Below are 15694 nucleotides of genomic sequence, written 5' to 3'. Positions count from 1 at the left end.
TTACTGTTGCAATGAGACCTCGGATGTTGTCATTGTCATATAATTATGTATAAGGTACCTAACCCTGAATACTATCATACTACCATTATATATATCCAAACAAAACTAACTTGTAACAGCCACATGCCGGTTGCTTTTTCCTTCATCGATAACATCCATCACTTCTTCAGGACTGGAGACGAAACGCTCAGTACATCCCTACACACACACACACACACACACAGATAAACACATTCAGTCGATAAATCTAATAGCAGGTGTTGTATCTGTCTAATGTTGTAAGAATAAAATTCTTATCAGCAGATTTCAGCTGCGTTCCTCAGACACATTAAACATTTAGAGAACGAGAGTCTGTTATAAATCAGCTGTGTCTCAATATCTCAGCTGTGTTTATTCACACATGGAGATAAGACATATCATCAGTCTCTTAAATATAGTCTGTGCGATTCGTTTTCTGAAAAATCTGAATCGACTGGCACGTGAATAAAACATTTATATTGAAGAAAACACCCGAGTTCAAAATCCATGAACACCCCGGCATTCAAACTGGCAAGCGTTTGTAGATGTGAAATGACATCAGTGAGTTCGAATCCGTCATGTTCTTAAAAACCATCCAACTCACCTTCACATGCGGAACTCTGTTCTTATCTTCATGAACGGCAAGGTTTGTCTTACTCACTGAAACACAGAGAGATGTGAATGAATAAAACAAAACAAAAGACCCAAACGCTATTCTGTCATCTCGTACTCTTCATATATTCATGTGACTTTGAGCTTTTTTTTTTTGAGAAGATGAATGGAAAGAATCTAGATGAATAACAAACAGTAAAGGCGACAAAAATCTGATTTTATTTTAATAGGGACGTGCTGAAGGCTGGTTTGTTTTGAATGAAATATAGATCCTGTGAGACTGACGTCATCTGGGCTCAGCAGATAAAGATAATCTCGACTTTACAGAGCGACAGATCTCATCTCCTCACAGCTGTCGTTCTTTATCTGCCTCTCTTCTCATTTCTCAATCTGCTGGTATTGTTTTAAAGGATAGTTCACCCAAAAATGATTCATTTCTGCTAAACACAAAGGAAGATATTCGGAAGAATGTCAAACGGATCTCATCTCCCATTGACTTGATTTATTTTCCCAACTATGGCATTAAATGGGGAAATTATTTTGATATACCTTCCTTTGTGTTTAGCAGAACAAAAACATTAATACAGGTTTGGATAAATCTGAGGGTGATCCCTTAAAATGTCTTCGTGACTCATACAATGCAGATAAGCAACTTGGTCGCTTTGGGTTTATTTGTAACTCTCATGTTTGTGTTGTTCTCCTTTATTCTCATTTCTTTTTTTAATTTAGTATTTTAAATTATTTTTAAAGGCTAAAGATGCGAAACTCAATTTGCACATGAAGTCGTTTTGGTTTCTGATCCTAAAACTCACCGTCAAGCAGATCACGAATTTTATCCATGTAGATTTCAAAATAGGAAACCTGAAGAGAGAAGAATAAATATGAATGAGGCAGGCAATATATAAATATAAACAAGAATAAATATGAATGAGGCAGGCAATATATAAATATAAACCTGTGTGTGAATTCATGGTCAGCACCTTGATGTGGAACTCCAGGTTTTCATCCATAGTGTAAATGTGGTTAAAGATGTCTTCAGCAATCCTGGGAATGATTCCTCTGCCATTGGGATCGTGTAGTTTTCCCTGACACACAGAGAGAGGGAGATTTTTAACAAACAGACCCTTTGACGATCCATCACATGATGCTGAAAAAGAAGTGTGTTGTACCTCCATGGTGTATGTTTTTCCAGAAGATGTCTGTCCGTAAGCGAAGATGGTGCCGTTGTAGCCTCCCAGAACATCTGAGAAGAGAAACACAGAGTCAACGGAGAAGACAAACACCGCTATAGAAATAGCCCATCTCCATTAACTGGAGGTCAGAACATTGCTAGATGCTTTACAATATATTATTTAAGCAAATTGTTCCTCTTTCTCAGTCCGGGATCAGTTAAAAAATACTTATAAAAATATCTTCACACTCCATAGTTAAGATTGTAGATATCTTCAATCACTCACCTCACGTTTGAGCGAAATATGAATATATATATGCTCTTTATGACCCATAATGCTTTAGTTTGATGATTATTTTAGGCATTCGTTTAGCTGATACCTTTGACAATCTGTTTGGCACAGGCGTTATACACCTGCTCCTGTGTGCAGTTCGCAGGAAAAACTCTGTCAAAGACGTACGGCTTGGCCTGCAAGACACAAACATAAATACATTACATTTATATAAGTTAACTTCCGCTCTGTGTTTGGTTATATTACAACAATTTAATTGATATTGATATTTATTATATCATAATTGTGTGAAATCAAATGAAAGCTACTCAACAGTTATTGATTCGTTATTGAAGTTAAGTTTAGGACGCATAAGACCACATTTAGACCACATTAGAAATCTTTTAGAGAGAATATTTAAGTAGCTTGAATAAAAAGAAATGACATGAAAGACAGAAATGATGACTTTTTCTAGGTCAGAAATGAAATATGCAGTTTGAGACTTTCTGAATACCGAACACAATTAAACAGCAATTCATCACTATTTTACTGTATGTTTAGTCTGGTCTAGATTTAGGGGCGGGGCTTAATGGATGCTTTTTTGTATGATTTACAACATTTATACAAATCAGTTCCCTCGTAAAGTTGAATTTCTGTTTGATCAGGAACATCTTTGTGCCAAAACGTCGAACGTGTTTCCATTGAGACACATCAGATGTAACTTCAGGCCCATCCTCATGTTCTGCTGGAGAACACGATCGTCAGATTTTGATCCATTGCTGAAGTTAGAAAAACAAACCAAATACTGAGAGCTTGTTAAATTCATACTGTATGAATATTTCAAATCGACCTTTAGCAATCCTAAATGCTTAAAAATGCATAAAGGAGTCCTGTTCTCATTACACGTGACTGCAGAGGCGAAGCAACACACTGAACATAGACACACACACGTATGCTTCCCTTTAAATACTTCAATCATTAATTCATGTCTCTCTTTGCTCTTTTCGTGAGGCAGAAACGACCTGTTATATCCTCATAAGAGCATCAAACTCAAACTAGAGCCCGGCAAATTCTCATGTTGTTCCAACCTGTTTGTGACTCTTTCTTCTGTGGAACACAAATGAAGATATTTTGAGAAATGTTTAGGTGGTTTCGTGTTCATACAATGGAAGTCAATGGGGTTCAGTGTTGTTTGGTTAGCAACATTCTTCAAAATATCTTCTTTTGTGTTCTGCGGAAGAAAGAAAGCCAGACATGTGATGAGAAGATGAGTTAATGATGCAGAACTGTAATGTTTAGCTGAATTATTCCTTTAAAGGTTATTGAACAAGAACCTTTATTTGTGAGAATCTGAGCGTCTTTAGTGGCTCTATATAGAGCATCACACTGATCAATTTAGGTCTCTCTCTGCTCTCTCAGAAATCATAAACAAGATTCATAATTGAGGACACGCTCTGAGCCTGCAGAAATAATATACGGTTACGAATATACAGTTTTAAAGTGATCAAATAATCTGCTGGATGTCAAATGCTCCGATATAAACTGAAATTGACATTAAGAGGAATATAGGGGGGAAAAGTCATTAATATCTCAATTATTTCTACTAAACATCACAAAGATGAATCGAGGGCAAATCTATTAAATCGGAAATCTCACAAATGTCTCCATTAGTTTCAGAAAAGTCTCAACAATGTTTCAATCTGAGCTCAGATTTGTTTCGGCTGCAATCGAAAGTCAATGTCATTACATCTTAATATGAACTCAAAATGTACTCAAATCCTGATATATTTCACCTCCATCCTCTTCAACAAATCATTTCTTTCTGTTTTTATTTCTCCTGAAGCAATTTAAGAAGAAGACCTTGACGCTTAATTGATACTTAAATGAAACACAAGCGAGAAATTCAATGAAAGCGAATATTACATCTGATCTGAGCAATAACATTTCTTTCTTTCTCAGTCCAATCATCAATCCATCTCTCCAGTTATTTATTGTGAGAACTAAATATAGACACACATTGCATGTGATAAAAATAACAAACTGAGAGACAGCAGCAGTGGATGATGGAGCTGTACGTCATGCTTTTTGTTCCTCATCTGCACCAACTAAGAATAGTTCCACCTACAGATTTACAGGATTGAATTTCCTGTCGAGTTTAATCTGAATTTGCTTTCCATTGTCTGCAGAAAGTGAGTGCATTTTCATACGAGGTGTAAGAACAGCTTTTGTTTATTAGCATTCAAGACGCAGACTTTTGTCCTGAAGAGAAATAAGAAACGAAAGAACGGCCGAGGACAGAGCGGAAATGAAAGGGTGAGAACGAGAGTCTCTTTGGAAAGATGAGAGAGATAGAGATGAGAAAGTGTTCTGTAAGGACATGATCTGCTGAGACCCTGAAGAAGATCATCCATGTACAGATAAATGGCCACGGAGGGAGATCCTTTACACACGGGAATCAAACAACACTGCACAACAACACCTGAACAAGCTCTTCAACAACACACACCGTTCATTTAGATGAATGCGTCAACATGAACTAATCCAAAATATTTCGCTCACAAACGTTTCCGAAGATGATTTATTATATTCTTCTTCATTCGTGTGCAGTGTCACGTGTGTGTGATGGTTATATGAGTACAGAAGGAGGGAAGTGTACACTACACGCGTGTGTCCATGTGTGCTCGCTCTCGTACACAGATCACGGCTCAGTGAGCATTTCAAAGTCTTCTGGGTTTGCCATTAGAATCATATCCAATCCTAGAAGAAAATATATCATCCGGAGCGCAGAAGAACGTCAGATCCATATTGGTGTTGTGTGACACGATCACAAACAACCCTGTTGGAAAAACCAACATATGCCGGTTATGTTTGGAAGCGTGTCATCTGGTTTAAGTTATGAGCTGGTCCTGAGCAGGAGGTAGTTGCTAAGAATATGACATATACATCTCAATTTAAAAAAATTGACCCATGACTGGTTTTGTGGTCCAGGGTCACGAATAACACATTCTTCACAAAGAGTATAAATCAAGTTTATAAAATGAATGAGATTGTACGTCAGGGGCACTACTGTAAATTGACTGTAGTCGTCTGACAAACACTTTGCGATTGGATGAATGTAAGTTGACACCTGCAGACAGTATCTGTATTGAGTATCGATCGGGACTTGTTTTCAGCGGCATTAGAGCTGTTCTGGGGTCAGTCAGACCGAGGCATTATCGAGCTGTGATTATGTTCTACTGCTGAAAACTGATCCGTCTGCAAAGCTCCAGAAACTCTCTCTCTCTCTCTCTTAACCTCCATTTTGTGGCTCATTCTCACACTTTGCCGGGCTCTTTCTGGTCTTCTTGAGGTTTGGCAAATAATTGTCTGACATTATGCGAGGAATAGGTTTCTCGGTTTTGTGTGTACGTATGTTTAAAAGAAGGGTTTATCCAAAGTACCATAATGAAAGACCAACATAAAATATCTCTAAAATATCTCCAAAAACAAAACAAGCTTAAGAAAATAAGGACTGATTATGAGACGTATTACTCAGAAAACCACACTTATATTCACATCCTGAACACTAGTGGACAGAATTATGACAAAGTGCTTCATTAGTCAAACAGTTTCAGATGTTTGGTTCCCCAATGAACCATTCAATCAAAAGATCTTACTCTTTCGTAGTCTTAAGAACTATTTTCACAACAAAGATAAATAAAAGAAAAAGGATCTGTATGGAAACACACATCCAAACATTCTTATTATTTTTGAACCGGCAGCTGTAATTCATCTTTCACGGGCCTTTGTGTTAGTCACCGGTATTTACTATTTGTGCTGAATCAATTCTTTATAACAGAGAACATAAACACAACCTCGTACTACTGACCTGAACATATCTCACAGAGACCCACAACAGACTGCATTGATCCAGACTCTTAACCGCAGCATTGTGCATGTCAGCGTGACTTTCTGCTTGTTTGCTGTATACTTAATGAAAGGCCGTGAACGTGATGAAAGCATACGGGCGCTCTCTCTCTCTCTCCTGACACATGTCAGAATCTAAACCAATTAGATCGCAGCGCAACGAAAATCTACACGCATGACACCCAATGCTTCAAGGGACTCTCAGCGTGTTCATCTTAATATTTTTGTAATGAAAACCCGCTGATGCTGACAGCCCAGAATTAAAGAGAGCTGGTTTGTATTGCTCTTGTCATTTGTTAATATCTGCACACAATATCCTAATATAATAAATATATGGAATTATTTTATTAAGACATTTTACAGCAAAGACAGGTCTCCTTTTTTTGTTTTCATGTTTAAATCATTTGTATATTCTTTGGAAGGTTGTTGTCCTGTGTCCACAATATCACTCCTCCCTCCTCTTAGTCTTTAAATCATTTAAATAACAATGACCCATTTATTCATCAATAACACGAGCGCTCACACATATCTCACTAGCACACACACACACACACACACACACACAAATGTATTTTCTTTGTCTCCACATTATCTTTAATCTCAATATGTCTGCCGTTGCAGCACTGAACTGCCGTGATTATTTTTGTATTACTGCTGAGCAGATAAATGTGTCTGTTCACAGAAGAGTTTCAGCAGTGTGTCTCATCCAGGCTCAAGTTTTAAAGTAAGCAGCATAAGCTTGCACACCATGTCACACCATTTTGCCATCTATTTACTTCAAATATTTTTTCCCAAGTGACAGACCAAGTGTAATATACTTAGTTTTCTACACTTACTTAACAATTATTCCTTTTTTATATTGCATGGCGTGTGCCATTGTGTTCTGATACACCGAATTTGTAGACCTTTATCTTTTTCAGTTAAATCATAATCCATATTGGTGCAACCCACCAAATCAGAGCATGTTTTGTATTTCGTCTAACTGTGAGTCATAAGGACATCCACAGAAAGTCGCACCGTGTTTTTATCATGCGTGTTGTATGAGGCTCGCTGCTGAAGCATGTCGAGTCTGTGGGTGAAGGTACGTGTGTATGAAAATTAATAAGGAGAAATCAAGGACTATTCTGAGCTGAATTTATCCAAATTTTAATATACTGGGCATGAATCTATCTATCTATCTATCTATCTATCTATCTATCTATCTATCTATCTATCTATCTATCTATCTATCTATCTATCTATCTATCTATCTATCTATCTATCTATCTATCTATCTATCTATCATCTAGTTATATATAGATGTACGTTTTTAACCCATTCATGAATTTCTGATATTGTATTTATGCATTATTTACATAATATCACAACTGATGCACATATCTGAAGTGTTCAGTATGCAGAGCCTGTTAGCATTTCATTGAAGATGTAAATCACCATCTGGTGGTGTTTGAAACTGAAACTTTGATTTTCGAGCCCATCTGCGTCACTTTACAAACAAACAGCTCGTTCTTTATTAAACATACAAAGAAAGCTCATCTCAACTCACCCCAACGATGACAGTATCAGCTCCCTGGAACGTGGGGATGAATTTGTCCCCACGGAGACTTTCGGACTGATTCAAGGGTCGAAAACGACACAACACCTTGATGTTGCATTCAGAGCTGACATCAGCCATCCTGCGATGCTGGAGTTTCACACCACAGTGCCGGTTGTGTCTCTTTTAATTCGGGTCTATAAATAATGCTGGCGATCTTCTGTGGATGAACGGCTTTTCTGAGTCAGGATTAGGAATCCGTTTGATGAAGAGCGTGAGTGTGTGTGCGCAACGAATCCGTGATGAATCTGCGGCGAATGACAAATCTCGCAAATGGACCCAGACCCCTAAAAACGTGTGATTGGAGCAGGTGATAATTTTGTGAAGAGATCCGTCGATGTTGTGCGTTGTAAGTGTGTTTGTGCTGCAGATGTGCAGCGTGATGTCGCAGGGGTCCGGAGAAACACGCGCCTGGCACCGGTCGGCTCCGATTGGTCTGTATTTGGTCGGGGGCGTGGCGAGTCCTCGCATCAGGACCACGAGAGATCATGTGAACATATGCTGTAGCCAAATACTACGATAACCGTAAATTAAGACCTTCTTATGTATCTGTGTACCGGCTTTAAGGTTTAAGTAGAAATTAAAAACATTTAATTCAATCAGAATTGTCAATGCCAGAGGTGGTTTTCATTGGTCTTAAGTGGTTTGTACTGGTCAGGTCGGTGTTTTGCTGGTTTATGTATTTATAGCTTGTCTGATCACCTGTCCCATATACTCCTATCGATCATTACTAAGCAATAATTGTTTTCAGGAGCGAAAACAAAATGTAGATGCATTAAAATATGAAAAGGCATATATTTAAGCATACAAAATGTGTTTATTTCTATTTAATTGGTAAATAGACTGCTTTAATAAACTGCTTTATTAAAAACTGAGTTGTTGGTTTAGATGTTTCGTACAAAAACAATCGTTTTATATTTTGCAAATATGCCATTCGGCCACTATGGGTATCACGTTTCTATTTTCACTTAAACAAACTGAATTGCACGTGAATGATCCTATTACATATGTCGTATTTCATTGCAACTTTTAACAGAGATGTTGTAAAATAAACAATTAAAGTAAAAGCACGTACGCGCTCTCGAAATATCGCGAGGTTTCGCTTGTATGACGTCAGCTGTCATTGTGGCAGACGGCCCTAGTGCGCTAGTCATCGGCTTCATCCGTCCCCTCAGTCGCACTCCACCCTGGACGAGACGGAAACTGAATTTTTATATCGTTTTTTTCATCGCTGTCTGTCCGTAACGCGATACGATGGCTGACCCGAAGTATGCCAACCTGCCGGGCATCGTAAGTCACTCATTTAGCGCGTAAACAACCACAATAACAACAGCGTTTGTGCGTTAGCATTAGCGCAAGTTACGTTAACGGTTGACGTTCAATAAACTGTCACTCGAACGGTCTCTTTTGTCATTAAATCGTTGTTTATAGACTAATATATACAAATAATGTCGTGTTGTGTGTGTCAGCTTCTGGTACGCGTGAATAAACGCACCCGGTGTTAATGAAGATCTCCTCAGGATGTGTGTTAGCAGTGATGCTACATGCACGAGCCGCTGTCATGATGGCGGTGTTGTGTTTTTTAATGAATGTGTGCTGTCATTTAAACACGTTGTTAATGCTGATGTTGTTGTCTGTGTGTTATAAAGACTGAATTGGTTGGGTGAGGTAAGGTTAGTGATGACTAGCTCGTGTTTGCGGAAGATGCTAATTGAATAAAATGGACGAATGTTGATTTTAAAGCGAGCACCTTTTCTTATATGTAGGTTATATAGTGTTTTATTCGTGTATTATAAGGAAGGGATTATAATAACGATCTGTTTGTAAAGGGCGTTGTCCATCATTGAGTTGTGTCAAGTCTGCACTTATAGGTCAATGTTGTTGAAGATCTCGATCTCCATACTTTTCATGTATTTAAACAGTTGTTTCTATTTTAATTCGGCCTCAAGCAATTTAACAAGCATCTGATATCGAAATGAAACACATCAGACAACTCCGTCCAATCTCATGAGCTATACGTCTGAGCAATAACGTTTTTCTCTGTGTGTTTGTTGTTTTCTTCTAGGCATCTAATGAGCCGGATGTGTACGAGACCAGTGATCTGCCTGAGGATGACCAGGCCCAGTTTGAGTCGGTGAGTGTGTGAGTGTGTTTGGTGTTATGAGCTGATCTGAGTACAGTTTGACTCGTGTGTGAGCTAATGAAACCTTCCCTCCCCGGCATCCACTAATCCTTGCTGTTCGACCTGCTCTGGATGCTAGTTTGTGCAAGTAAGACGCCCTTGCTCTTTATCGCAGCATCTGCATGGGTTGAAATCTTCTTGCCTTGGTTTGTTTTCCAATCAGGGGCAACGGTGCAATTAGCGTTGGGGGGTATTCATCGATTTTCGAATACATTTGATGTAGAATTTAATTTATAAACAGTGTATTATTGATTTGTGCCATTGCCTTTGTGTGTGTAATCTAGTACGCTACCACAAAGTGGGAATTTATATGTTTGTAGATGTTATATGTTGGTTATTAATGATCCTAATATTGACTTATTTTGAGTATAATTGTAGGGTGTTGCGATAACAGATCCGCCATTGTTAGAGAAACAACTTATGACCTTTGTTCTATACTAAAGTGCTGTTTGTGAGTCCATGTCTATTTTGTAACAATAAGTTAGTGAGGTTGTGAAGTGTGTCTGTTTGAGTTGTGTAGAAGAACAATTTGACTGTGGCGTGTGTGTGTGTGTGTGTGTGTGTGCGTGCATGCGTTTAGCAGCTTTTGAATGTGATGCTGCGTTGACTGTTTCAACATTACTTCCTACTCTTAAGATGCGCTCTGTCACTAACATCTGCTTCCCTCTTTAGAACTCCACGTACTTGACCTAAAAATTCATCCTCATGTCATTCTAAACCCGTATGGGTTTCTTTCATCTGCAGAACACAAAGGAAGATATTTTGAAGAACGTTGATAAGCGAACAACATTGGACCCCATTAACTTCCATTTTATGAACACAAAACCACTGAGACATTTCTCAAAATATCTTCTTTTGTGTTCCACTGAAGAGTCATATACAGGTTTGAAATGAGGGTAGATCATCGATGACAGAGTTTATACATTTAATCGGCTGACCCAAGTTGTCCTGATTTTATTTGCTTTCCATCTAGAGATGTTCAGTGAGCCCCTAAGACACAGTGATTTTTTTACTTGGCTGGGTTCTATAAGTAATGAAGTATCAGGCTGAAATTGTGTCATTTATAGACATAGTTATGCTTTCATTGTAATTTAACTGGAAATATTTTTTATAGTAATGCTGTAATAGGTGTTTAGGCCTTATTGCTCTCAAAGATACGTCTTGGTGCAGAAGTGGTATTGTTATGGGTGGTGAGTTTCGTTTCGTATCGCATTATTTAGGCTAACAGTATAAGCATCTATTAAGCAAACACTTTGCCCTGTGGCTGTACTCGCACGTCCATCCAGTGATACAACACAACAGTCTGTTCCCCGTCCCACCAGCTCCTGTTGTGCATGTCATATGATAACTTTATTAATATTTCTGTCTCTCTCTCTTCCTCATTCCCCTCTTCTTTCCCTCTCTTTCTCTCTCTATTTGCTCCAACTGTCTTTGGGGACCCAAAGGAGCTGGTAAGAGTTTCTGATTCCCCTTTAACCTCTGATGATTCCTCTAAGCCAATCAGATCCCGTAATGAAAGCCTGCCTGTGATCTGTGCATGTGCATCTGTGAACTCATCACACATTCAGCATTAATATGTAGATTCATATGATTGGCTGCAACACGTGTTGTAGGCCGGGGGATGTGGAAGGGTATTTTTGTGGTGTTGTTCATTAACACGGGGGAGAACCTTCGTTCGTCCCTCTTTGCTTTAACTTCACCGTGATCATTCTCTGAAATTAAAGCCGTGTGTATGTGGAACATCCTGAGAGTGGCAAACTGTGAAGTAAACACTGGTAAAAATACCCTTCAGTCTGACAGCCTCCGACAATTAAATCTGAAAGTGTCCAAATCCTGTGTGAGCTCACCCTGTGCTAACTGTTCGTCTGTGAATGTGTGTGTTCGTGTTTCCTCAAAATAAATGTCTCGTCAGCTTCATAGTGATCAGAAGAAACCCAATAATAACCCTGCAGTGCACTGTTTTTGCTACACACATGAATTAACCTAAAATCATAGGATTTAGTTCCGTAAGAATCCACCCAGAACACTCTAGAAACAGGAAAATCTAATCCAAACACGTTAGCAGAACCCTGGCACCCACCCACGATGCCCTGGCAGTGTTGGCACGGGGGTAAGCATATCACGTTTTCGTGTGATCAAATTATTTTTCAATTGGCCTGCGGTGTTGTAGAGATTTGCTGTCAGTTTAAATCTGTGTGTGTGTGTTTGACTGAATAAATGTGTTGGTATGGTACTGATGCATGATTTGTGTGAAGTTGTCTTTCTTGATGGAGCTCATACAAAATTGAGCTCACGGTACCTAAATAAACACATCAGAAATCGTTTTCTGTAAGCCACGCCCCTTTTGTATCCCGGGGCTTAATGATCACAAATGATTCAGCCAATCAGAGCTTCCGAAGACCCTCGCTGCTGATCCACCGCATGGTGCAGCGTGAAGAGTGCGTGTCTCTGCTTTTGTTTCTGTTAATAATTGATCATAACCGCCCTCGCAGGAAGAGTTGTGCAGTGACAGCGTGGAACGCATCGTCGTTAATCCAAACGCCGCCTACGACAAATTTAAAGACAAACACATCAGCACCAAGGGTCTGGGTGAGTAAAGCGCATCATGACTTATCAGTGTTTTCTTAAAGGACTTTGCTTATGATCTCGTGTCTGTTTGCAGACTTCTCAGAACGCATCAGTAAGAGTCGCAGGGTGGGTTACGAGTCTGGAGATTATGAGCTGGTGAGTGAGCGGATGTTTTTGATGGGTCTCAGTGTTTACTCTGATGTTCACACGTTGTCTCTCGCTCTCCAGCTGGCTGAGGGCTGCGGGCTGAAGGAAACTCCTCAGCAGAAATATCAACGACTTGTCAATGAAATTCATGAGCTCTGCCAAGATGTGGAGAAAATTCAGGTGTGAACCCTTTCTTGTGTGTTAGAGCATTCATACTCCTACCATCTGAATACAGTCTGCACACTAAAGATGTCTTCAGACTTTGACTGTGGTGTGCGTGTGTGATGCAGGTCACCACTAAAGAAAACAGCGCAGAAGAGCGTTTGACTCCGACGGCTTTGGCTCAGCAGGCGGGGCAGCTTAAACAGCAGCTGGTGTCTGCTCATTTGGACTCTCTTCTCGGACCCAACGCTAACATCAGTCTCACTGACCCCGACGGAGCTCTCGCTAAGTGAGTGAGACGTCTGATCTCTCGTGTAGTTCTAAGGTAAACTACAGAAGTGTTGAGTTTTTTTATGATGCGTGCAGACGCTTGCTGACTCAGTTGGAGGTGGCACGGGGAGTCCGGAGCGGTGGCACGGGAGAGAGCAAGACCGTGGCACCCAAAGGCCCAGACGGAGTGATTCTGTACGAGCTTCACAGCCGACCAGAGCAAGAGAAGTTTACAGAGTCTGCCAAGGTAGAGCATTCGTGAAATATCCTGGTGATGATGGTCGAGACGTGACGAGGTGATTTCTTTTGTTCTGTGACTGCAGATCGCTGACCTGGAGAGGAGGTTGGCTGAATTGGAGACGTCTGTGGGCTCAGGGTCAGATAAGCAGGTACAGATATTCACTAGCGGGTGTATGCTGATGTATATCGCAGGGTCTTTAATCCGCGTGTGTGTTTCAGGGTCCTCTCAGCGCTGGGGTACAGGGAGCCAGTCTGACGGTAAGGATTAGTTTGATTTATTTATTTTGTTCCAAGCACATTTATCAGAAATAATCAAACACAAGTTGCTGTGTGTTGGTCTGTAGGACACTATTGAAATTCTCCAGGCTCGGGTCAATGCGCTGGACACTGCCACTCTGGACCAGGTTGAAGCGAGACTACAGGTAACCACGACGACACACGAGGATGCTCTCAAAAGGGGAAATGTGCCACCTTAAAAAGTCTCCATCAGTTTGTGAAATTGAACATGAGTTCAATGTGACAGAATAAAAGTGTTTTTTCCAAATGCCACATTTGTAAAGATCTCTTAAAGCAACTTTATTTGTCAACAATAAACAATAGTGCAAATACATCAAAACATTTTCTGTGAAGGGGTTTAAACACCTGAGCAATTATACATCTTGTGTTTCAGAGCGTTCTGGGGAAGATGAATGAAATAGCAAAGCACAAGGCGGCCGTCGAAGACGCTGAAACCCAGAATAAGGTCAGCACACTGTTTGATGATGTCATTCTAGATCGCAGAAGCAATGACATCAGAATAATGGTTGCGTGTCTGTGTGGCGCAGGTGTCGCAGCTGTACGATGTCGTTCAGAAGTGGGATGCGATGGCCACTTCACTGCCGCAGGTGGTGCAGCGTCTAATGGCCGTTAAAGAGCTGCACGAACAAGGTATGACGTCATTCCTCCGACATCATTTTGAGCAGAAGCTCATATTTCAGATCATAATGTGAGATGCATGTTTGTGTCTACAGGTACGATGTGATGTGGCTGTTATGTCACTGTATGATCAGTCTCCTTACTGTACTTGTGTTTTCAGCGATGCAGTTCGGTCAGCTGCTCACACACCTGGATACGACACAACAGATGATCAATAACTCGCTGAAGGACAACACCACTCTTCTAACACAGGTGTGTGTGTGTGTGTGTGTGAGTGAGTGATGGTCTTACAATCTTTCTTCATAAACCTGATCTTCTCCTTTTCATTCGTAGGTCCAGCAAACCATGAAGGAGAACCTGGGTGCAGTAGAGGAAAACTTTGGAACCCTGGATCAGAGAATGAAGAAGCTCTCCAAATAAAAGCTCTTTTATGTGAGAAGAGTGAATGAGGAACTCATCCCCGTCCGCTGTGGTCAAGCTCATTTCCTCATATGTCCTTTTTGTTTTTCAAAATAGATGAAATGCAGTTGAAGGTTGAGACCAAATGTCACACTACAGAACATCTAAACCTGAAGTCTCTCTGTGGAGCTGAGAGGAGTTTCTCATTGAGATACTGTAACTTATTTAAATGCACAGAATACAATGAGCTACGGTGGCAATGTCTTAATTCATACTCCTGTTTGCAGAATGATGTAGTGTCTTTAGTTGTGTAGCATCGCTATGGTTATTTCTGATAGATCCGGGCGAGCAGATGTTGCGTATATACAGGACAGGTCTGTGTGTAACTGAACCTGTTTTCATCAGTTATTGCTTGTAACCACTAATGTATTATTGCAAAGTGCAACGTTCCACATGTTATGATTATGATTTTCCAAGATAGAATTTCAAAAGCATCTCTGGATGTGATCAAAAATTAAACATGCTTTCAAAAACCAGTGTTTCATTTGAACAGTTTGTCAGCACATTAGAGGGTTTTACATCTGGCTGATGAGCTTCCAGATTTCACTACTTTTAAATCGTGTTTACACTTCCAGTGATTGCAAATTTTTTTATTTCTTTAGTGTAATTTGTAGCTCTTGTTTAGGAAAAAACAAACTAAAATACACATTACACAATACTAATGTAATATTTTTAAGCAGCCCTCTAAAGAAGGTCAGATACAAAGCGATTAAGTTTTAAAAGTATATAAAATGTTTCTTTAATGCTTGAAAATAGAGAGCGGTTGTTTTATATGGACTATATATTGTAAATCTATAATTTCATGGCAGCTTTACAGAAATGCTGTACTAGTTTTTAAGATTTAAGTTTCTTTTATCGCCTAGTGATTTTATCTTAAAGGCCCACACACACCAAACATTTAACTAAAACACATATTATATTATTTGAAGTAAACTAAGCAGGAAGAATAACTTATGCAGAAAAGGTTTTTAATAGTGGCGATAGACAGGTCTTTATTTTACTTGCTGAATCAGCTGTAAGTTTCACCAAAAACAAAAGATATCTCGAAGAAAAAAAAACATTGAACCCGTTTGACTTTTATTTGTATGAACACAACACAGCTGAGACATTTCTCAAAATACCTTCTTTTGTGTTCAACTGAAGAACGTTATAAATGTTTGAACTGATATAAGGTTCCCT

General features: G+C 39.5%; 2 protein-coding genes across 5 annotated transcripts in view; one reads left to right on the top strand and one right to left on the bottom strand.

Moving 5' to 3' along the window:
- The window catches only part of kif5ab (kinesin family member 5A, b), a gene marked incomplete at its 5' end in the record, with an annotated part of 16447 nt that extends 8794 nt beyond the window's left edge, over positions 1-7653 (bottom strand). Inside the window, 7 exons of the mRNA XM_079461062.1 lie at positions 107-198; positions 623-678; positions 1443-1491; positions 1611-1715; positions 1800-1873; positions 2182-2269; positions 7525-7653. Coding sequence (XP_079317188.1) covers positions 107-198; positions 623-678; positions 1443-1491; positions 1611-1715; positions 1800-1873; positions 2182-2269; positions 7525-7653 — 593 coding nt within the window. The remainder of the gene's footprint in view (positions 1-106; positions 199-622; positions 679-1442; positions 1492-1610; positions 1716-1799; positions 1874-2181; positions 2270-7524) is intronic.
- A 992-nt stretch (positions 7654-8645) lies between these two features.
- dctn2 (dynactin 2 (p50)) lies at positions 8646-14983 on the top strand. Of its 4 annotated transcripts, XM_079460847.1 has the most exons (15): positions 8646-8862; positions 9638-9706; positions 12247-12343; positions 12417-12478; positions 12551-12649; positions 12760-12920; positions 12998-13148; positions 13225-13290; positions 13361-13399; positions 13486-13563; positions 13812-13883; positions 13966-14068; positions 14217-14308; positions 14390-14488; positions 14573-14983. In XM_079460847.1, exons 1-14 carry the CDS (start codon positions 8827-8829, stop codon positions 14474-14476), a joined length of 1212 nt encoding a protein of 403 aa, XP_079316973.1. In that variant the 5' UTR covers positions 8646-8826; the 3' UTR covers positions 14477-14488; positions 14573-14983. The 4 variants fall into 4 exon arrangements, with proteins under 4 accessions (XP_079316973.1, XP_079316972.1, XP_079316971.1 ...); XM_079460846.1 differs by having other exon boundaries at positions 8685-8862; positions 14390-14983; XM_079460845.1 differs by lacking the exons at positions 8646-8862; positions 9638-9706 and adding an exon at positions 10959-11205.
- The last annotated feature ends 711 nt before the right edge of the window (positions 14984-15694 follow it).

Source organism: Barbatula barbatula (assembly GCF_947034865.1).
Source record: "Barbatula barbatula genome assembly, chromosome: 7".
In the NCBI taxonomy this organism is placed as follows: Eukaryota; Metazoa; Chordata; class Actinopteri; order Cypriniformes; family Nemacheilidae; genus Barbatula; species Barbatula barbatula.
The sequence above is the reverse complement of the archived record's forward strand: the minus strand, read 5'-3'. Positions and strand labels throughout refer to the sequence as shown.

Coding starts and splice junctions, on each gene's coding strand:
- dctn2 (XM_079460845.1), top strand. CDS start 11,089: ATGTCATATGATAACTTTATTAATATTTCTGTCTCTCTCTCTTCCTCA. Junction 12,650..12,759: donor AAGATGTGGAGAAAATTCAG/GTGTGAACCCTT, acceptor TGTGTGATGCAG/GTCACCACTAAAGAAAACAG. Junction 13,149..13,224: donor AGTTTACAGAGTCTGCCAAG/GTAGAGCATTCG, acceptor CTGTGACTGCAG/ATCGCTGACCTGGAGAGGAG.